Genomic DNA, 21,426 nt, shown 5'->3' on the forward strand with positions numbered 1-21,426 from the left:
ATCTCAAACGGTGAAATAACATCATCTGTATCTTTCAGATATTAATTTTCTTTTCAAAAAAAAAGTGGTAATTAAGTATATGTTTGCTGTCAGCTATGAGCTACCAAACAATTTTGAAAACGCAGTAAAGTTGCAGAAGCAAGCAAGCAACTTTGAGGTCCCCCTATTCAATCAAACTGGTAAGGGACTAAGGGTTGTTTTCATTATCAAATGGCGTAATGATTTTGTCCATTCTTGATTAATTAAATTATTTATATCTGCTCACTACTCCAAAGAATCAAAATGAATCTGTCCAAACTGACCCCATCGCGGGCTCCTATAAATATCATAAGATTCAATTCATTGTCGGTATTACTTTAATTCATTGTATATGAAAAGTCAAAAATTCATTATAATATTATCAAGATTATATGAATCATTAATTAATTATAGTCTGAATTTTTGTTTGATAATGAGAACATGAGATGGTAATAAATTAATAGCTTTGATGTTTTCTCATTGATTGTATTTAGGCTCGGTTTGAATCTCCGTATAGGATGGTATAATATTATTATCCAATGTATAATTTAATCATTATATAAGTTCATGTATAAATTAATTCTATCCGATTTTTGAAAATAATATGATATTAGACTTATATAGTATAAGATTTGTGGTAATATGTATGTATTACCCTCAATTAAAGTGAGAGTGATGATCTTTTTTGTCATTTGACATGTTATTTTTTATACTAAGCACTCTGTATAAAATAAAAAATGAGTTTGAGGCGATTTAATATTATACGGTCGATATCGTATAAGAATTACTTTTGTATAAAGTTATATCATCCTAAGCATTTTAAAAATCGTCCAAGCACCAATTTGATTAAAAGATAATTTTATACCGTACGAAGTTTTATCCTCTCCTCCAAACAGAGTCTTAGATTATATAAAAAGATTTTAAGTCAAACAAATTAGATTTATTAGTGTTTGTATTTTTCCTTTTCAATCATCTTGATTGTACTTAATTTTTATGTTGGCTTGAATGTTTATGAGTTTCAATTATCTTGAGTAAATGCATATAATCAGGTCTATTTGACTTCTTTTTTTTAAAGAAAGAGTTCAAAAATCAAATGCACTGAATCAAATATATTGAAAATAGAAATTCATAGAAACAATAGATAGAAAAATAAAAATTGAAAAGATGGAAAAAAAAAATGGAAGAATTGCGAGTGTCCAAGTACGGTGGAAGGCCCGAAAGGGAAAGGCCAGAAATTATTGATGTCGATGGAAACAAAATAGCCCACGTCTCTCCAACTTTGAGTGGGACCCACCCTCTCCACGACAAAAAAGGCGGGCGCGGGGTCCAGGGATACGCTCTCATTCGACGTGGCAGATTCGAATTCATTCGCTCCAATTTTCACCACTGTAGTCAAAACAACATTCACCTTCTTTGGGACCCACGGTGAAAAAAAAACTCCTACCGCTGCGCCTTCGGGGGTTGTTCTCTCACTCTCTCTCTGTCTTTTCCCTCCTAACCTATCAAATCTAATCCACGTGCTTCTCTCTTATTGGTCAATTAAACAAAAATTCAAGTATATATTAATTATTTTTATTACGTAAATAAAATATTTAATAATTCTCTTCATCACTTGCCTTTAAAAACCTATCAGGCCTTCTCCCTTTTTGCACATCTCCATTCATTGATTCTACATCCATCTAGAAAATATCTCCCAAAATGGGTCCGTTCAGATCGTCAGCCGCCGTGCCCGCTATCTTGCTGTTCGTGCTGTTCACAGTATCATCGGCCATGGACATGTCGATCATTTCGTACGACCAAACTCATGGAGTCAAATCGAGCTGGAGGACCGACGACGAGGTCATGGCCTTGTACGAGGAGTGGCTTGTGAAGCATGGAAAGGCGTACAACGCAATCGGAGAGAAGGAGAAGAGGTTTGAGGTCTTCAAGGACAATCTCAGGTTCATCGACGAGCATAACTCGGAGGAGGAGAAGAGTTACAAGGTCGGTTTGAACAAGTTCGCCGATCTGACCAACGAGGAGTACAGGTCCATGTACCTAGGTGCCAAATCTAGGAAGACGAACCGAAAACCAAGCGATCGGTATGCGCCACGTCTCGGTGATTCGTTGCCGGATTTCGTCGACTGGAGGAAGGAAGGTGCCGTCCCCGAGGTCAAAGATCAGGGAAGTTGCGGTGAGCGTCTTTAGACTTTAATTGTTCATTAATATTTCTTCATAAATATTTCATTATTGGAGCACTTAATTTACTAAAAAGTCCATGGTGATTTTGCCTGAAGCGTCTGTACCTACTACCTAGTCTGATTGTAGTGTTTGTGAGAGACTGGAGGTGGAGGGTAATCTTGGGAACTAGATAAAAGGGCGAAGCCTGGTATTAAATTGACCTTTGTACCCTTTGGTGGGACCCTTTTGGTTTTTGTAGTTTTGAGGGTAAGAGCATATCCAATGGACAGTTGATAAAAGTGAACTTTATGGAAAATTTAGAGTGCTAGAGTTCTACAATGGAATAAAATGAACACTTGAAAACACATTTTCTTGATAATGATACTTGAAACATAGGTTGTTAAAAATGACACTTGAAATATGAATGTATATAATTGATGAATAGTAAGAGAGATGATGAAAAGTAAGAGAGATATGAAAATAAAGAAGATGAGTATGAAGTGTTGAAAAGTATGAAGTGTTGATGAATAGCGTATATTGTGGGACCTACTCATCCAATTAAGTTATGTCACGTAGGAGAGAGTAGAAGAAAGAGAATGATTTTGAAGTGCTTGATATAGTTTTTACCACTAGAGTTGCTCTAAACATGGGTCCTTTCGAGAGTGTGTTGTTTTTGACTTTTGGCAAGTTTCGAAATTGTGGCCACGGACGGTAAAATTAAATATTTTTTTTTGTATATATCAATTAATTTTTAATGAATTTATCTTTGTAGAAAGTAAAAAAGACCAATCATTGAAAATAGCTCCCTGCCGTTTCAACTGTGTTCGCTCAACAAAACATTTTTTTTGTCCGAATACGGTACGTTTGACATGTACAAACACTGGCAAACGGGTCCGATCATTGCAACTGGACTAGATTTTGATCGGTTGAGTTGCCTATGCTCTGCTCTAAGTGACTGAAACTGGAAAACTTGTTCGTCTGGTCCCCACTGAAATATTTGGACCGGATTGATTTTATTATTAGATTTTCTTTGGACCTTTTGGTTTGAAGCCATCCTGGACGGTCATCACGATGACTGCCAAAGATATTTTGGATGATTTGATTCTCACTGGATAGTGAACGTTTGGTTTGATGGGCCTCAGCTTAGTCATATACTGGCCCACTTGACCTGTCGATTTTCATACCCTGGGCCGGCTCACTTGTGAATGACTGAAGTAGCATGGCATCTGCATCTGCCATTCATCTGGTCATAAACTGACACAGCCTTTTGTGTGCATAATAATTGTCACCTTGTGTAGAATTGTAAGTGAGATGAGACTATGTGTATATATGGAACTGATTCACTTGCTGTTTAATGTGAAATGAAGGGAGTTGTTGGGCGTTCTCAACGATTGGTGCAGTAGAAGGGATTAATAAGATAGTTACTGGTGAATTGATCACTCTATCGGAGCAGGAGCTGGTCGACTGTGATACATCATATAACGAGGGATGCAATGGTGGTTTAATGGACTATGCATTTCAGTTCATCATCAACAATGGTGGGATTGACTCGGATGAAGATTATCCGTACAAGGCTTATGATGGTCGTTGTGACCCCTACAGGGTAGGATCTGTCTTCGTTTGTCAGAACTAGTGATTAATGAACGGTACTTAAAATTAGTAACTTTTTGTCTAACTCTGCACTTTTCTTGTGCCAGAAAAATGCTAAGGTGGTTTCCATTGATTCCTATGAAGATGTCCCTGCATATGACGAGGCCTCACTGAAAACTGCAGTTGCAAATCAGCCAATTAGCATTGCCATTGAAGCAGGTGGCAGAACTTGGCAGCTTTATGAATCGGTAAATTCTTTCTGCACTTCATGTTTTGTCACATAGTTTGGTCTCGTCTGGGATGATAAGATTATCTCGCGACGTGCGTGTATATGCTTCTCTTATCAGAGGGCGATTTGATGGTATTTCCCTCAGTAAGGTTATATAATCATTTTAACACAGTTAGCCTTCATACATAAATTTCAGGGTATATACACAGGACAATGCGGTACAGCACTGGACCATGGTGTTGTGGCGGTTGGATATGGCACAGAGAATGGTAAAGATTATTGGATCGTGAGAAACTCGTGGGGCAAGAGTTGGGGAGAGGCAGGCTATATCAGGATGGAGCGAAATATTGCCGCTCGTAGTGGAAAGTGTGGAATTGCTATTGAACCTTCATATCCCATCAAGAAGGGCCAGAATCCCCCTAACCCAGGTCCATCTCCTCCATCGCCAGTAACCCCACCAACCGTTTGTGATAGTTACTACACATGTCCGGAGAGCAACACCTGCTGCTGTGTCTATCAATATGGCAGCTATTGCTTCGCATGGGGATGCTGCCCTCTCGATGGTGCCACTTGCTGCGATGATCACTATAGCTGCTGCCCTCATGACTACCCTGTCTGTAACATTAATGAGGGAACCTGTTTGACGGTAAGAGCAACCAAATTACGTTCATATGTTATATTTTTAACCATATGAACGGTGCTCCCGTTATTTTTTGGGGTTCCTACGTTGATACTCAAGTATATATCTTGATTGTTGTTTTGTTTGCTTGAATTTCTGCGACAGAGCAAGAACAACCCGTTGGGCATCAAGGCACTGAGACGTACGCCTGCCAAGCCTTATTGGGCTCATGGAAGCGAAGGCAAAGCAAACACTGCATAAACAAATGGGGTTAGGACTTTCAAGCGGCGGTTGATGTGGATAAGGGAAGGACAAACCGTTCACTTGCAGCTAACCTTCATTTCCATTGGTAGCAATAGATGGATGGTCTATAGTAATATATTCTATTCAGACAATGTTTAAATGTCTATAGCTGGCCATTTATATGTGTTAAATTTGATCAGCAAGACAAAAGACAGGATTGTTGTCAATTTCCGATGCCTGTAAATCTTTTTATCAATGAGCGACGGCTCTTATATATGAATTCATGAAAATATTGTTAGTTCCCTTATTGAGAGCCTGTGATTATGCATTTTGATACTGATTGATTGTTAGTTGGAGAAGTGTTAGCCAATGGAGAGTGAGCCAGCGGTGAATCTATAATTGAAAGGGAAAAGGGAAAGTGGACTCGTGGTCTGGAAGAAAATAAAAAAGGATGCGCAAGCAGGTGTTGCAGAGGTGCCATGTCTGTCCTGAGATCTTAATTCTCTTACGTTGCAATGAAGCATCTCGAAAAGAGATGCTAAACTGAGAAAATGACGTACAGAAACCAATTGAAAAGAACTAAAGAAGCTTAAAATGCCTTCCGGTGGAGTTAAACATACCGAGAGCAGGCCCTTCAAACCAACCACAACGAGCTGCAGCTTTGCGACATAAACCCTTAATCTGAGCAGCAGCTTATAAACGCAAACGAAAATTGTTACCCGGCAGAATATAATGACCTCAACTTGGAAGCTAACTTCTTGCACTCCACTCCACAAGTATCACCATGCAGAGGCGGCCTGACTGCACCCTGAAGAGGACTGCTCAATCAGTCAATCAAGCCCCCTTTATGTGCCTTCAATCCTAGCAGAAAGACAAAAAGGTGATATAATCAAGCGCGCTAGATAGAAAGCCTCATGGCGGTTCATATGGCATAAGATCAACCTTCTTAGTCAAAAATATAATTGGATGCTGAATTCATCTGTTACTCCGAAAGAAAGCATTTTGCTCATGTTTTGTTGGATTGCCCACAACAGAGTAACTCAATCTGTTTATTAATAAAAGAACAAATTTCTCACCAAAAATAAAAAAGAGTCAGTTGCCATGCTGCCTCCAGGTCCAGATGGCTGAACCACAGAAAGAAAAGTCATCAGAATCTTCTGAATATCTTATGTGATACTGAGCTCACACAAGAACCAGTGCATTAACTAAGACGAATTTACAGTTACAACACATTGAATCTCAGGACTTAACCATCAGTCAAAGCTAGAAATCCAGACTAGAGGAGGCTGCATCGATCACCTATTGCAGAATGAGAACAACTTACCAATTCAGCCAACATGACTGCTCCGAAGCTTCAAAGTTGACACAACATGGCAAGTCAGTGCCATAAATTACCAGCTAACTTAGGGGTGGCGCCCCAGCTCAGATGGCAAACCCCCCCCCCCCCCCCCCCCCCCCACCTTGATCATGAGGTCAGGGGTTCAAATCCCCCTCCCCCTTGCCAAGTCTATTACAGAATAGCGGGGCATCAAATAGGCCGAGTAAATGAATAAACTCCATAAAGTACTCACAAATGACTTGACCTTTTCAAGGATTCATCCTATCCACCGTGGTATCAGAACTAGTTGCATATATCTCATTTTCACAGCCGGATGTTAATTCATTCTTTATAAGAATACAAATAAGCAAAATATAAAATGTTGCAACGTAAAACAGTTAGGAGCCTAGCCCAGCTCAGCTGCCCCAAAAAGATCGTAATCTGAGGCATCTCTACCTGGGAATATGCTGGATCATACCTGAGTCACAACTTGTACACATTTCTTTTCTAGAAAAGTAACATTTATTTTCAAAGCATTTTTCTTTTGTAAAAAAATAGAGCTTCCCTTGCTCTCATGTTAAAAAAATTCACGACCTAAAAACTGAATAAATAAATTAGCATCGCACAGTTTCAGAGCATGTCAGTTGTACTGTTATATACACTGAACCGTGGCGAGGCAGTAGACACCTTAGTATCATAACATTACAAACCACAGCAGACAGATGCAATGTCGAGCCAACGGTGTATGCAAAACAAAAAAGGTGATCTATCACTCCGTCCAAGCCTCCAAGGTATAAAAAATTTTACTAAACAAGTTAACACAAATTCAAGTTAATAGAAACATAAAACACAGGAATATGACAATTTTCCACACTGAAAAATCAATTCAAGATGCAATAAACAGCACACAACATAAAATTAACTACAAAAGTGAGATGAAATCAGATAATAAAATGCAACATAATGCAAACTGATCAGACCAAAAGTGGACTTTGCTCCGTTTCATAACTTTTGTTCTAGATTCCTTTAGGAAATGTTTCGAGAACTGCTGTTACCACCTGACAACCTTCTCAAAGTGCAAGCCAACCTTGACTTAAATGAGGCAGATCTTCCAGTGTTTCTGGATGCAATAATAGGCGCAGCCACAACCACGGAAGCAAACTCAACAACATTTTCCTGTGCCCCACGATCGCTAGCACTTGCGTCCTGAGGTTCAGGTTCAACAGTGTCCAAATTAACAGCAAGCGACCCTCTACTTGCCCTCAACCAATCTGCACCATCACAAGTCACTGCTTTACACTTCTTGACCTTTACTTTCACCAAATTTGGGCATCCACTCGCAAGTGCTTCCATTCCTTCATCCGAAACAGGGCAACTCTTGATGCAAAGCTTTTTCAATGCAATACATTTTGCAGCAATGCACGAAATCTCCGCATCACCAACAGTATCACTTCCACATAAGGCCAATCGCTCTAGATTCTGGCAATTGGATGCCAGCATTTCTAAGCTCAGTTTTGTGGGATTGACTGCAATAAGAACCAATTCTTGCAAATTAGTGCAAAACTTAGACACAGCAATTAGACCGTCGTCACCTATTCTGTTAGCCTTCCATCCATCAATGTGAAGCTTCCTTAATAATTTGCAACGCTCTGCGACTGAAACGAGCCCTAAATTGGTGCACTCTGGGGTTTTGACAAGGTGCAAGATCTCCAGATTCGGAAAATTAGAGATGGCTGCAAGGCCAACATCGGTGACCTGGAGCCTCTCGAGATGGATCTCAACTAAACCGGAGGTTTGATCCGCAATAACTTCAAGAAGCTTGTCCCAATCACCAGAGCAGTGAAAAAGCTTCAAAGTCCTGAGATTCTTTGCCCCAATTATAAGAGGCCCAAAACACTGTCCATTGTAAATCTCCTTTAAGCAAAGCGTCTTGAGAGAAGATGCGACTAAGCCAGGCCCAATCGGCTCGGCCGCAGTTCCATCCGTGATACCACGGAGCCTCTTCACGGATAATTCTTCCAGCGATGCGCAGTTATTAAGGATTGCGTTCATCCCTTTGGCTCCGAAGGTGCAAGATCCACAAGAGAGTTTCTTCAAACCCTTGCAATTTTTCGCGAAGGTCTCCATTCCGGTATATGTGAGTTCGCCGCAGGCGCGTAGCTTGAGGCGCATGAGATTCCGGCATTTGTAAGATATGAGAATCAGCGCGTCATCTTCGATGCTGACGGATCTGCGCTCACACTTGAGAGCTAGTTTCGTGACGGCATCGAATCGAGAGAATAGAGAAGGAATCAGAGGGAAGAGACATGCTTGAGCGTTGAGAGAAAGACGACGACGGCTTTGCCCCTCGATCGTCAACCATCGCTTACACACAAGAGAGCATTGTTTCCGGTCGCCGGAGCTAAGTGACTGGAAAATGTAAGCCAAACACTCGTCAGGTAGCTCGGAGATGTAATCGGGTGCTGTATTGGAGACATGGAAATCGCTTGATTCATCGGTAAGCGTTGGAGAGATGAGAGCCGTTGGTTTGACCTTGGCTCGGTAGCAGTTGCTGACTTCACGGCGGCTCGAGAATGCGGCCGTCGAAGTTGACTGGCCCATCCACGGAAACTTGAGAGACTACACGGGACCGGGAGGCTCTCTACACGCTTCTTGGTAGGAAGTACCTGTATTTCTCCCCTTCTGGTCACGTGCTTATCACGTGCTCTCAGGGAAAAAAACCTTCTCACATACATGATTTAAACCCTTTGGCCATTCGCATTCTCCTCTGATTGAAGTCCAGCACCTCCACATAAATGGCTTTCGAAAATCCAAATCCAGCTCCGCCACCCGCATTTTCTGCCATCGCCGTGGACGTGACAATGGATTTACTTTTCATCAATTGGTCTTAAGGTTTGGACTGATTTCGATAGAAACATGGCCCTGGGCTTTGACTCACATTCGCGGAGTTGTTAGAGATTCCACCAATCGTTCTTCGCTCCTTTTTTAGGTATTTCTTTTCTGCAAAATACTTCTGCTCGTCTTTGCTTGTGAAAATTTGGTGAAATTCAAGCTGAGTGACTTGCAGTTGATTAGAACGGATTTTCTTTTCTTGCCAACCAAACATGTGGACCTTTTCTTTTGTTGCAGTTCGTTTAAAAAGAATTATTTGTTAAGGCTGATTACACTGTAATTTCTGCAAACACTTACATGAATTAAGTTTGTATTTTGATCACTCAATTCTGTTGAATTTTTGAACAGAGAGTACTCCTTGAGATTTACCTCTTCTAATATTATAGCTTTTCTAGAGTGTGTGAAATGAACACAGAACTAATTTAGTTTACATAGATTGATACATAGATAAGAGCTTTATTTATGATACAACACTACTAAGATAGGGTCTTGCTTTATGGCAATTACCATCTTCTGGTTGTTTTTACTTTCCATTTTCATGGTGCAGAAGCTTTTCAATCACTTGGCTCATGGTGGGTCTTGCTTCTCTGTCTTCAATGACGCATTGCAAAGCCACTGAAACCAGAATTTCCATCTTACTCTTGTCATATTCGTCCTCTAAGATAGGGTCTATGATCTCTTTAATAGGTGATGACCCTGCATCGGCCACATTAATTTTCTCTCTCACCCATGTAACCATTCCTTTGGTCTGTGTTCCCTCGCTGTTTTCTAATGCATTGAGTACAGTTGCTGGATTCTTTCCAGTCACCAGCTCCAATACTACAATTCCATAGCTGTAGACGTCGACTTTGGATGTAACGGGAAGATTGAGAATCCATTCTGGTGCCATGTATCCTCTAGTACCTCTAATCCTTGAGAAATTTGAATTGTTTAAACCACTTCTGTTTTGTAGCCGAGACAGGCCAAAATCTGACACCTTTGGCTGGTAATTGGAGTCTAGGAGTATGTTCTGCGGCTTTACATCACAATGGAGAATCCACTCCAAGCATTGTTCATGCAAATAAGCTAGGTACTTTGCAGTTCCTGCGGCTATGTCAAACCTTTTTTTCCAATCAAGTGATTTGGAAATAAGATTTTCTGCCAGGGATCCATGCTCCATGTACTCATAGACCAGAATTCTGTGCTTTCCCTTTGCACAGTATCCCCACATTTCAATCAAATTTATGTGATTAAGCTTCCCAATGGTGCTTAGCTCCGCTAGAAATGCTGTTTCTCCTTGACTAGCATCGTTGAGTCGCTTGATTGCAGCAACCCTTTGGCCAGATAATATACCTTTGTATACAATTCCCCCTGCACCTCTTCCAATCTCCTGGCTAAAACCCCGTGTCGCCTTTTTAAGATCCACGTACGTGTATCTTTTCAAACGAGTTGTAGCTTGAAAATAGCCTTACATTCCCGCTCTACTTCTCTGATGCATTGTGATAAGGAAGTATGGCAGCAAAAATATGCCAAAGATCTCAACCCCTCCTGCTATGATGGCTGCCCAAAACAAAAGTTTCAGAATCCCTTTTTCATGCCTACTTTCATACTCTCTGTGTAACTGCTTGACACTTTCGCCATGGCAGTTTAACTTGAGGCTTGATTCCTTGTAAGAATAACTGGATGATGAAAGTCCAGATTTGGGGACTTTTAAGTAAAGGTCTCCTCGGAAATTTGGGGAATGATGCCCATTTAACAATAGTGTCTTGGGGTAACAATAGGGAATGCCACTGGGATGGTTGTGTTTGGTAAATTGGAACTGAAACCCCTTGCAATTGCATGCCTCCAAGCATAATTTCTCACACTCCCTCAAGGTGCAGTTTGGATAGAATCCAATATCGTAACCGAAAAACTCAACATGAGGGAGTTGCAAGAAAGCAGCTGAACCTGTGGCACAGGACAGATTGAATTCTGGCTCACAACCAAAGGACCAGTCTGTGTCATTCACCACTTTGTATCCTGGAATGCAGGAGCATTTCCTACCCATGCTAGGAACATAACTACACACACTGTTTGGTCCGCAACTTCCATGAATTCTGCATGGATGAGAGATGGCTTGCCATGATACAACCCAACTCCCTCCATTGTTTTTTCGACTGTACAGCCGAAGATTGCCATCGAAATCAATTGTCAGTCTTCTCTGGAAGTTCAATCCATAATCTGCTGATTTGAATGTGAAATTATCCGTTGAACTAAAATTACCCTCGGAATCAAGTACAGCAATTCTGCTATTGTTGTAGGTGGATCTCCCAGCTTCCCAGGTCAAGAGCACTGGGTCTGGCCAGTAAATGTCTGATACCTCAGGGCCATCGAATAGAAGACGGAGAACATTGTCGGTGTCAAAATAAAGCTTAAAGAAACCAGAAGAGTAGTTACTTTGGCTCCTACCAGAGACTAGCTGAACCTTTCTGGTAAGTGGCTGGTGTGGAAGAAGGGTATCCGTCGGTGAATCGAAGCTTTGCCACAGAATAGTATGATCCGAATTAGTAAGTACAAGATTGCCACTATCTTGCAGGTCTAATTGTGTTGAGAACTGGGATACAGTGTTGGTCATCCAAGCAGTGAAACGATCAGCATCAGTTAAGATAAGATTACCATTTCCCAGTAAAATGAGCCTCGAGTGTTTCCCGTTTACAGGTTCATCGCGGTTTGCCATCCAGACAAGAGTGCAGTTTTTCCTGCAGCAAGTATCATTACTGAACCAGATTGCAAAAGAGTAGGCGTTGTCTCCAACTTCATAAAATCCAGCAGTGAAAGCATTGTTAGGGGAAATCAAAACTTGCTCTGCATTCTCCACAGAGAGGTGTGAACCTCTGCGCAATGTTGCAGTTGAAAATGATGGTGATATGATGATAGAAAGACCAAGCAAGAAAGCAGAGGTAGCCATGTGAATCTATGGAGCAATGGTAGCTGCCATGAAACGGTTGAAGGTTTGTTATTGCGGTGGATGCGATTCATTGTTTAATAATGCAAGTCTTGTGCCATTTATTGCTCATGAAAAAGATAGGATTTTGTTCATCAGCAAGTGGATGATATCAATGATTAAGGATCATTTTTTTAAAGCTACTTTATAAGCTATCAAAATAAACTATTCCGTAACTTAATACGATGTGAGTGAGGTGTTCGGTGAACCTTATAGTTAAAATCTATTTAAATTTAGTTTAAAATATAGAATACGAGCTAAAAAAATATGAGAAATGTATAAATCATTCCAATTCATTATTTTATGATTTTTTTTGGTAAATTTATGTATTTTCTCTTATGAATATTTTTGTTTTATTAAATTTAGTTTAAAGTCTAAACTTATAAATGACAATATATTTTATATTAATAAAATTAATATTTCAGAAAGTTTATAATATTATCTTATTAAAAAAAAGAATAACTTCTAAAATAAACTTCAATTTTTTTTAGAGCTTATCTTATCTAAGTTTTTTGGTATAGCGTCTACCCAGCTAATACCCTTAGTAGCCGCGCATTGGACTTTGACACAACTTACTCTGTCATGAAGAATTTATGCCCATATTAATTATCCAAAGAGCAAACTTGTCTAATCTTATTGTCTATTACCCAAAAAATGTTTGACAAGGAGCAAGCTCCAGTAAAATTTCAAAGCCTTGTTTGTCACCAACCTAATCTTATGCAAACTCAAAGGACTGTTTCACCCAAGCTCAGCTCCATAGCTCAAAACTTCGTCCACATAATTTTGAAAATAAAAATAAAAGTTTTTTTTTTTCCCTTCCTGATGTGGTTTAGTTTAGGGAGATGCATGCTAGTTATACAATTAAAGAAAAGAAAAAGAGATTGCATGGACTAATTAATTTAACTTTAGTGCTTATCGTCCATGCATGCCTATTTGAAGCAGTCATTGACAGCCTTGAATTTGATTGAATCTTACAATTAATATTAGTTAACAGCTGCCAATTAAAGAGACTTGCATGGTTCCTCTGATTATAATTTTGCTTCAATAGTCGGACTGACTGAATAGTTGGCTATGGTCTCATCGCATTTGCTCCAAATTGATCAAATCATTAACAATATATAGTAACTGATACAAACCAAAAAAACAAACTAACCTCAACACATTCATATGATCAAACAAATACATCGCAATAATTTCTAGCAAAGCAAACAAAATTCTTCTTACAAATAAGTATATGAAAGAATAAGAAACTCGCATATATATAAATTTTCTCGTAAGGACATAAAGTAAGGAGAACAACTTTTTTGACCATTAATTTAAAATATGTGGAACTCACTTGTCATTTCGCTTAAATCAATTATCAAAAAGTTATCCTTAAGAGATAATATATACATATATATGTATGCATGCATGCATACATGCATACATGCATGCATATATGTATGTATGTATGCGTGCGTGCGTGTATGATTTCAGTGTCCTTGACCAGGGCTTGGACCAGAGTCGTCGTTCTTTCGGACAGCATCAGGTAATGCATGACCCTCACCACCGAGGCTTGGACCTCCAGTTTTAATCCCTCCAATGTGCAACTCGTCGAACATAGTGTCAATGTCAACCCCTTTGTTCATATTGCCAAGTGAGTAATGACCGAGGGGACGAGCTTGTGAAGCAAAAATGGAGGAGCTGATCAGGAGAACAGCAAGACTAATGACAAAGAAGCACCTTGTGGCCATTAATGAATGAATGAATCAGCTGGGGGAGTAGTTGATTGTTTGATGATCAGCTAGCTTTGTGTTAATTTTGTGTTTATGGAGTCTTGTTGTCGCTCCATGTATGTATTTATAGTGTAGTGAGCTATAAATATATATAATGCAATATATATGTTTGGCAGAGATCGATGTAAGACTTGGAACTTTGACCAAATATGAACAATGCGGCATAGATCGATTTGCCCCATTTGAACACGTGGGCATGTGATGTGAGTTGCCGCCATCTCAGCTTACTTTCAAATGAATGAGGACATGCATAAACATAACAACAAATAGAATGGGAATGGACAGGATGCTACAAATATTGGAGGTACAACCGTACAAGCCATATATATATATTAATATATATATGCCTGCTTAGATGAGGAATATATAGTTATTTTATTTTATTTTTTGTTTATGGAGGAAAATGTAGTTTATTTTACTTCCTTTCCGCTTATTGGAATCAATAACAAAATTGTCTCTCAAACGGGACTTGAATAGTTGTTGGTAATTTTTTCTCCGTACTAACTGAACCTAGCAAACCTTATGGGGGCGGCCTCTTGGGATTTGGAGGTCAAAGAGACTCACCCATAAGAGATGTATTTACAGTTTGCGTGTATTGGTGGTTTGGGTTTATGATTTGGTTACATGAGTTCGTACTCATTTTGATATTAATGGATTACTTGCCTTAAGAAAAAGGTGAAGCCGTGAAGGAAACGAAAAGCATTGCAATTATACTCTATTTTGAGGTACCTCATGTAAATCACACAATAAGAATGGGTCACAATAAGAATGGGTCATTGACTGAAATGGGAATGTCAAAGTCTCATGAATGTTTTCATTATCATAATCTGTAAATTCAAAATAATATATGTCCATAATTTTTCCATCCATAAACTTACATAATCTAAGGGACAAGAAAAAAGCATAGCAATCATACTCATTTTAATATTAATGGATTACTTGCCTGGTGAGGCCGTGAAGGAAACCAAAAGCATAGCAATCATACTCTATTTCGAGGTACCTCATGTAAATCACACAATAAAAATGGGTCATTGACTGAAATGGGAATGTCAAAATCTCATGAGTGTTTTCATTATCACAATTTGCAAATGCCTCTCTACATTATCTTTCAACATTGAGTCTCGGCCCAAGTCTTCCATGACCCAGAGTTTACCAGCCAATTATCCGATGGCAGAAAAAAAAATGTAAATCACAAAAATTATGGATATATGAAAGAGAAGTTTAAAAGCAATACAAGCAGATACACGAATTCAAACTAAAGAACAAAGGGCAAAACTCAATTTCTAAGAGAAGTAATAGGTATACCAACCTATTCATGCACAAAATGACAGAAACTCAAATCAGTTCTCCAACCAGTCCCCATAGAAAAAGAAAATAAAACCCAGTACCAGGCTTGTAGCTTTAAAAATGTATTCGACGCCAACTTTCCCAGTAATAGACTTGGTTTTAGCAAACAAGCGTTTTAGCATCTCAAGCAAACATAGAGAACACAAAGAAAGGATTAGCTAGAAAGGGCTAAACCATCCAAGAATAACAAGCACAAAGAATTGAACTATTTTATTAATATCCAGACAGTACCAAAACAGTAGGAAATGATCCAAGTGTTGGAACCAAAAGAGGAACGCATCAGCAGAGACCAGGTTCTTGCTTCCAGCAAGCCTATAATTCGTTGAGGCCCATCAAAAATTTTCAAAAAAGAGGTTCAAGTCAGCACATAGTGCTGGTGGCTGCAGGAAAAAAAGAATGCGAAAAGACATAACACGAAAAATACAGGAAAATAAAACTAGAAGAACAAAGAAAAAGGCAAGAAAGCTAGTCGCATACTGTGATAAAAGAGATCATGGTTGAGCTTGAATCCTTGCGTTTCCTTCAACTAAAACACTACGCTGGATTTCAGATGATTGAACTTGACAACAAGAATCTAGAGTAGAGACATTCAAAAAGAATGATAACCAATAAGGTTTGGCCACAACAAATGAGATTGTAGAACATTGGGCATGGACTAACACTGATGCACACATCCAAGCTATTCGGTTAATAGGAGCCACTTGGGATTAATGTGATTCAGAACACAAGGATAATGAAGATCCATGCAACCTTAACAATCAATGCAACTATGAAGTAAATTAGTCTACAAAACCTGTGGCATATATGATATACATCGTAACATATTCAATAGAACATGCACGAACTTCAAAATACTGAATGTCTATCTACCTAGCATGAGAGTGACAAATTTAACCAGAAGAGTGCAGATAATGCGGCACTGACACAAAAAATGCATCTCCAACCGATAGCTGATTACAATTACCTAAACAAAACTGATCATGATATAAAGCTGTACTTCTTAATCAAATCCTTCAAAGGCTTATAGAATTCTTACTAAGAGCCACCTGACTGTATGCACATATTCCTTTTTATTGCTGATGGAGATGAAAATACTAATGAACAAGAAGTGAGTATGTAAAGAACATATTTTGATTAGCACAGAGGAAGAAAGATTCAACACCAGTATAAAGGGCCTACCAGAGAAGAGAAAGTTCATCCAAGAAAAAGAGGTTTTCTCATCATAAATGGTGCCCCATGTCACCAGAAATACAAATAACAGAATTTTCAAGACATTCAAAGTCGTCGCTTCCACCTAACTCCAGAGGATTTTCAAACTCACAATCAAAACAAACATAACAAAAAAACCTTCTACAAACACACGCAAAAAAAAAAAAAAAAGATTCCACTGAGCCCAGGTTCTCTTCCTCCCTCTGTTACCAAGTTTCAATCCAGTTTTAACTTTTAACCCCTTCCAGAATGTAATTAAATGTCTGTTTCCATATGCCCTTACAAGTAAACATCTATAGGAGCTCCCTTTTCAAGTAAACATCCGGACCAACTTCTTTCATAAAATCCAAAGAATAATAGTCAATGCAGAGATCTTTGGGAGCTGAATGTAAATGAAAAATGAGATCGAAGTTAGATAATGAGAATAAAAAAAAGGTACAATTACATAGTTACTTTTTAAGATAAAGGAAAATAGAGTTTTTAAATCAAATAAACATATCGTAATTCAGACAACTGTAGAGGAAACGCTACGTGCTACAGTCCTGAATCAAGGAGATACGCATACGCCGTAGATCAAATAAACCAACAAAATAATGAGAGAGAACACAAGATCAGAGATAGCTGAAGAAGAGCTAGGCATTAACACTACCAAATTATTAAGATATGTTCAACCATGATAGAAATGCATAAATAGTACAAATAGATCTCAAATAGTATCAATAAAAACCCTAACATACCATATCACGCTAAATCCCTAAAAATAACTCAAGCCTCCGTCTCGGCAGATGATTTCTCCTCACTAGCTTTTGTGGGGGCCTCACTGGGACTCTGCGTCTGCGACGCAATGGCATCCACGGAACCAGTTACTGAACCCGCCCTCGCCTTGACCTTCTCAAGCATGCGCTTGCTGATCTCCTTGGAGTAAACCTGCAGGATCTCAATGCCATCATCATCGGCGGATCCGAAACCACCAGCCACAGCAAATGCCTCTTCCTCGATGAGACGAGCGACCTCCTGCGCCTCACTTTCTGAAATAGTTCCATAGCGCTTCGAAAGCACAGATTGCGAGGAGAGGGTCTCAATTAAGCGAGCAATCACGGCGTCACGAGTGCGCTGCGATGGTGGCCAAATGCTGAGTGAGATACCGCTAGGCTTCTTAGGCTCATGTTTATCTGATACAGGATCTTTAGGCTGTGCCTCCTCCGGCTCCACAGTAGGTGCCGGCGGCTTGGAGTCTTGGTCTGGCGCCGGTGGCTTGGAGTCTTGATCTGGTGCTGGTGCTGTAGGTATCGAAGTTTCTGGATCGGCCATTAGGTAAAGTTTTTTTGATTTCGTCGGGAATTGGGGTTTGGGATTTGGGAGGGAGAGATGGTAAATAAATAAATGGGGAATTAAAAAGAGGGAATCGGATGTTACCCAGATTACGGAGTGAATTAAAGGACGGTTCACCAATCACCGTAAAATGAGTTTACTTTAAATCTAGGGCTTGATTATGACCGTCGATTCACATATTTTTGTTTTTGGACGGTCGATGAGGGCTTAGAATATTTTTTAGATGTGCAAGCCAAGTTAAGTGGACAGTTGGAAAGAGCTGTTTTTCCTCAAGGATTGCGAATTTTAGGCCCATGCAATGCAAGATTTGCTCATATTTGTCTGCATAAGTCGGAGAAATTTTGCATCTCACACCGATGGTAAAAAATTGGTCTCATGTCATTTTTGGATCGGACAACAACACGTCCGGACCTCAACACAAATTGGATTTCATCCATGAAATTAGCACAAATGTTTGTAAATTCATAGAAACAACTTTTTTTTTCTAGAAATATATTGAATTGCGTATCAGGGTTTATATCATTCCAATTCATGAAGCCAAATGAGGATCCCTTCCAAATAAGACGCAACTTACAAAACTTATCAATAAACAAAATCTACAAACTGTCAAACTTCCTCCCAAGAAATTACAAGACAATGCTAGAGACCCTCAAAATATCATCGCCAAAAGTCCTACAAATCTATGTGGCATTAAAATAACCATTGATTAAAAACACACATATAAAACCCACTTCACATCTAACATTCCACATTAAATGAGGGTCTTTTGGGATCACTTTTTGGGAGTCTCAAGCATTATTCGAAATTACAAATGTTCCACCTATGAAAAGAATCATTTATGTCACGGTTAAAAGCTGTGTTTTAGGGGTAAAGTGTTCACTGTAGAACAGCATCAGATCACTTGAATTAAGAAGAGAAGCTCCACACTATCAAGGTCTACAGGTCCAGCTAAACACCAAGTTCTGGAAGTTAGAATGCTTCAAATTCAAGCCCTTAAACAAGGAGAAATACCATTTGTTTGGAATAAGACTAGCTCACAAGTCTACCAAAACTCTCATTCCTTCAAATCTTCCAAAAAGGAAGCTGGTATTTCTGGAGGAGAAGGAATGGTTGCCACGCATTTGAACTGTTTCATATGGCAAGTAACTTAAATCATACCTTTTTCGTATTGAAGCAACCAAACTCAACAAAAAAATTATTTAAATAAAACACACCTTATGTTGCTTGTACTTTTCTCTCACAACTCGTAATCCCCCTCCACGTCTGCTCAGGTACAAATTGTGTATTATGAGGACACAATCCTTCATATCACCTGTCCTATAACCCAAGAATTTTTGCAGCATCAAGTTCTGAAACAATCTCAGAGATCAGAATACCATCCCAAACCTGTAAATAAACAATTAGACTTGGGTAACGATCAACCACTTAGGCACTTACCCAAGGATACAATTTAGGTTGCATCATAAATCTGGCTAGAAAAATAACCGAGGCAGCCACTAAAGAAGGTAAAAATTTTATGCATTCGTAGTCCAGCAAGCTTAACTCGGCAAGGTAGTAGCTCAGGAACTCAAGTTGCAAGTTTAAATTCTGTACAACACATGTATATCTAATCAGTACAAGATTATTCCTCGTTAAACATATGCTAAAGCTATGTAAGGATTATACTTACTTTGTCATCCTCTTGTGCAATCCTGATGAATCTCCTGCATACCCAGATGGAAAAAGGTAACCAGTATCAGACCCACATGTACACCACACAATGGCCTATGGATCAGCAATTTTAATCAAGTAAAGAGAACAACAACATTAGGCTTACCTTAGAAATGTCTTTATAGTAGTATTCCCCAATTCAAACTTCAAGGACTTAAGTATACAAGCCTCCATCTTCACCACCTAGTAACATACCCCCAGCCTATTTTTAGAATTTGAGAGAGCAAAACGTATAATACAAAGCAAAGTGGGAAAAAACAAGTATATGAAATAAAACGAGAGAAATTACCTCATCCTTGGTGTAAGTATTATCTGTAATGTAGCAAAACTCTTCCACACTTTTAGGGCTGATTTCTTCATATTTTCTATTTGGGAGAGGAGAATTAAAAACAAACAGGAAATGTAAGTAAACTCAGTGCATGAGCTCATAAGAAAATTATCACTTTTCAAAAGAAGTAGGTTCTCACGAGGCAATGAGCATTGAAGACACGCCCAACAACTGAAGCTTCTGCCTGTTGAGGACATTTGAGGATAGGAATCTATCAATATAAGTAATGGCAAGATACAGAGTATCAGAGAGAAGCTTGTATTCCTCTGCAACATCAACTAACCAATCCACCAGAATCCCTCTCATATTGGGAGTGACATCCTTTTGCACTTTCTCAATGTAATCAGGTAATGGTCTTCTCTTTGATTCCACCTGAATTGTCAACTAAGCATCAGAATAAGCCCCAATAAACTAATAAATGAAAGCCAATGCAGATGCCCTTTTTGACAAGGCCCATGAAAGGCTAAACTCAGCACAGAAATCCTTAATACCAATTCATCTCACATTTTCATAAATCACGAAGGCCAATACAAAAAAATCATATAGAACAGTAAAGCTCCCAACTTTAATATCAGAGCCGAGCATAAATTACATGAAATATGTAACTACAAATATAACATACCCACTGGTTCCATTGACAACTGGAAACAGAAAGAGATTATGATTGAACTATCGGGTCAGGTGATGGGCATCCCCATATGCAAATTAACCAAATTATGCAACCGCAAACCATAATTAATCATGATCTTGTCTTTATTTCAACAAAAAAAAATTGAAATTAGCAAATCCATAAAAACCCACTAACCTCCATCTTATGCAGATAGTCACATATGTCCGTCGCATAAGGCCCGCACATCTTAGGATCATCAGACCCGACATCGATATCAGGCTTCTCACCAACATCCTCCGTCGTTGACTTCACCTTCGTACTCACCAAAGCCTTCTTTGCCTTGGCTTTTGCCCTAGATTTCCTCTTCTGCGGCTCATTTCCCAAACTGGGATTCACCGAAACGACGACGTTCAACACGTTCGACAACTCCCCCAACACCACCCGCTTCTTGGACACCGGCAGCTCCTCCGTGTTCACCGCCGCCCTCCTCTTGGCAGCCCGAGTGATGCGCACATTCTCCTGGTCAGCCATGGAAAACTAAACCTTCTCTCTCTTCTCACTTTTACTGGGTTAGAATGGATCGAGGGAGAAGAACGATGAAGGACAGACGAGTTGGAGCGAGTGGCTTTGTAGGAAGTGAAGAGGGAGGGGAGCAAAGAAGGATATACAAGTGAAGCGCCATTTTTTGCAATTTGAAAACAAAGATGTTGGCGCTCTGTGGCTCTGGTTTTAGGGCATTCCGACACACTCAAAAGTCAAAATCTTAAAAAAAACATTTTCACAATTTGGGGGTTTAACTTTTAGGGTTTGACCGGATTTAAAATGTCTTTGGGATTTGGATTTTGATGTTAGCATTCCTGGGTCTGATTTCCGTTACGCGGGCTCTTTCATTTTAGCTAAGGGCAAATGCAATGGTGAAGTGGCATTGGGCCAACAAAGATGTTGTATTTTGTTGATGTGGCTGTATTGTAAAATGTGTTTTGCTTATGTGGCTGTATTGGGATAAGTGTTTTGCTGATGTGGATGTATTGATATTTGATATTTTGGTGTAGTTTTGTTGTGGATAATATGGAGGAATGGAATG

At 39.3% G+C, this 21,426-nt stretch overlaps 4 protein-coding genes and 1 pseudogene across 6 annotated transcripts; 1 reads left to right on the plus strand and 4 right to left on the minus strand.

Annotated features, from left to right (window-relative positions):
* The first annotated feature begins 1,658 nt into the window (after window positions 1-1,658).
* On the plus strand, window positions 1,659-5,176 carry LOC120000322 (cysteine proteinase RD21A-like). The gene is made up of 5 exons (XM_038848347.1): window positions 1,659-2,191; window positions 3,546-3,781; window positions 3,876-4,016; window positions 4,194-4,643; window positions 4,782-5,176. The coding sequence occupies exons 1-5, from the start codon at window positions 1,717-1,719 to the stop codon at window positions 4,875-4,877; spliced, it is 1,398 nt and encodes a 465-aa protein (XP_038704275.1). The 5' UTR covers window positions 1,659-1,716; the 3' UTR covers window positions 4,878-5,176.
* Window positions 5,177-6,953: 1,777 nt separating this feature from the next.
* Window positions 6,954-9,271, minus strand: LOC120000321 (F-box protein At1g47056-like). The gene has a single exon (XM_038848346.1). The coding sequence runs from the start codon at window positions 8,776-8,778 to the stop codon at window positions 7,204-7,206; it is 1,575 nt and encodes a 524-aa protein (XP_038704274.1). The 5' UTR covers window positions 8,779-9,271; the 3' UTR covers window positions 6,954-7,203.
* A 150-nt stretch (window positions 9,272-9,421) lies between these two features.
* On the minus strand, window positions 9,422-12,299 carry LOC120000320 (annotated as a pseudogene).
* Window positions 12,300-15,446: 3,147 nt separating this feature from the next.
* Window positions 15,447-17,739, minus strand: LOC120000970 (MFP1 attachment factor 1-like). 2 transcript variants are annotated; one of them, XM_038849163.1, is made up of 2 exons: window positions 17,100-17,739; window positions 15,447-15,465 (listed from the first exon to the last, which is right to left on the minus strand). In XM_038849163.1, the coding sequence occupies exon 1, from the start codon at window positions 17,671-17,673 to the stop codon at window positions 17,128-17,130; it is 546 nt and encodes a 181-aa protein (XP_038705091.1). In that variant the 5' UTR covers window positions 17,674-17,739; the 3' UTR covers window positions 15,447-15,465; window positions 17,100-17,127. The 2 variants fall into 2 exon arrangements, with proteins under 2 accessions (XP_038705091.1, XP_038705090.1); XM_038849162.1 differs by lacking the exon at window positions 15,447-15,465 and adding an exon at window positions 15,630-15,727.
* Window positions 17,740-17,860: 121 nt separating this feature from the next.
* Window positions 17,861-21,092, minus strand: LOC120000969 (putative cyclin-A3-1). Of its 2 annotated transcripts, XM_038849161.1 has the most exons (9): window positions 20,538-21,092; window positions 20,016-20,104; window positions 19,872-19,916; window positions 19,694-19,769; window positions 19,511-19,587; window positions 19,364-19,397; window positions 19,132-19,281; window positions 18,909-19,043; window positions 17,861-18,820 (listed from the first exon to the last, which is right to left on the minus strand). In XM_038849161.1, exons 1-9 carry the CDS (start codon window positions 20,871-20,873, stop codon window positions 18,749-18,751), a joined length of 1,014 nt encoding a protein of 337 aa, XP_038705089.1. In that variant the 5' UTR covers window positions 20,874-21,092; the 3' UTR covers window positions 17,861-18,748. The 2 variants fall into 2 exon arrangements, with proteins under 2 accessions (XP_038705089.1, XP_038705088.1); XM_038849160.1 differs by having other exon boundaries at window positions 19,872-20,104; window positions 20,538-21,091.
* Between the last annotated feature and the right edge of the window lie 334 nt (window positions 21,093-21,426).

The sequence above is a fragment of the Tripterygium wilfordii genome, chromosome 6 (genome assembly GCF_013401445.1).
Source record: "Tripterygium wilfordii isolate XIE 37 chromosome 6, ASM1340144v1, whole genome shotgun sequence".
NCBI classification, from domain to species: Eukaryota; Viridiplantae; Streptophyta; class Magnoliopsida; order Celastrales; family Celastraceae; genus Tripterygium; species Tripterygium wilfordii.

Excerpts from the sequence above, each read along its gene's own strand:
- LOC120000322 (XM_038848347.1), top strand. The coding sequence starts at position 1,717 with ATGGGTCCGTTCAGATCGTCAGCCGCCGTGCCCGCTATCTTGCTGTTC. Across the intron at positions 2,192-3,545 it reads CAAAGATCAGGGAAGTTGCG|GGAGTTGTTGGGCGTTCTCA; the intron begins GTGAGCGTCTTT and ends TGTGAAATGAAG. Across the intron at positions 4,644-4,781 it reads ATGAGGGAACCTGTTTGACG|AGCAAGAACAACCCGTTGGG; the intron begins GTAAGAGCAACC and ends TTTCTGCGACAG.
- LOC120000321 (XM_038848346.1), bottom strand. The coding sequence starts at position 8,778 with ATGGGCCAGTCAACTTCGACGGCCGCATTCTCGAGCCGCCGTGAAGTC.
- LOC120000970 (XM_038849163.1), bottom strand. The coding sequence starts at position 17,673 with ATGGCCGATCCAGAAACTTCGATACCTACAGCACCAGCACCAGATCAA.
- LOC120000969 (XM_038849160.1), bottom strand. The coding sequence starts at position 20,873 with ATGGCTGACCAGGAGAATGTGCGCATCACTCGGGCTGCCAAGAGGAGG. Across the intron at positions 19,588-19,693 it reads ATACTTACACCAAGGATGAG|GTGGTGAAGATGGAGGCTTG; the intron begins GTAATTTCTCTC and ends GTATGTTACTAG. Across the intron at positions 18,821-18,908 it reads AAAAGTACAAGCAACATAAG|TTCAAATGCGTGGCAACCAT; the intron begins GTGTGTTTTATT and ends CATATGAAACAG.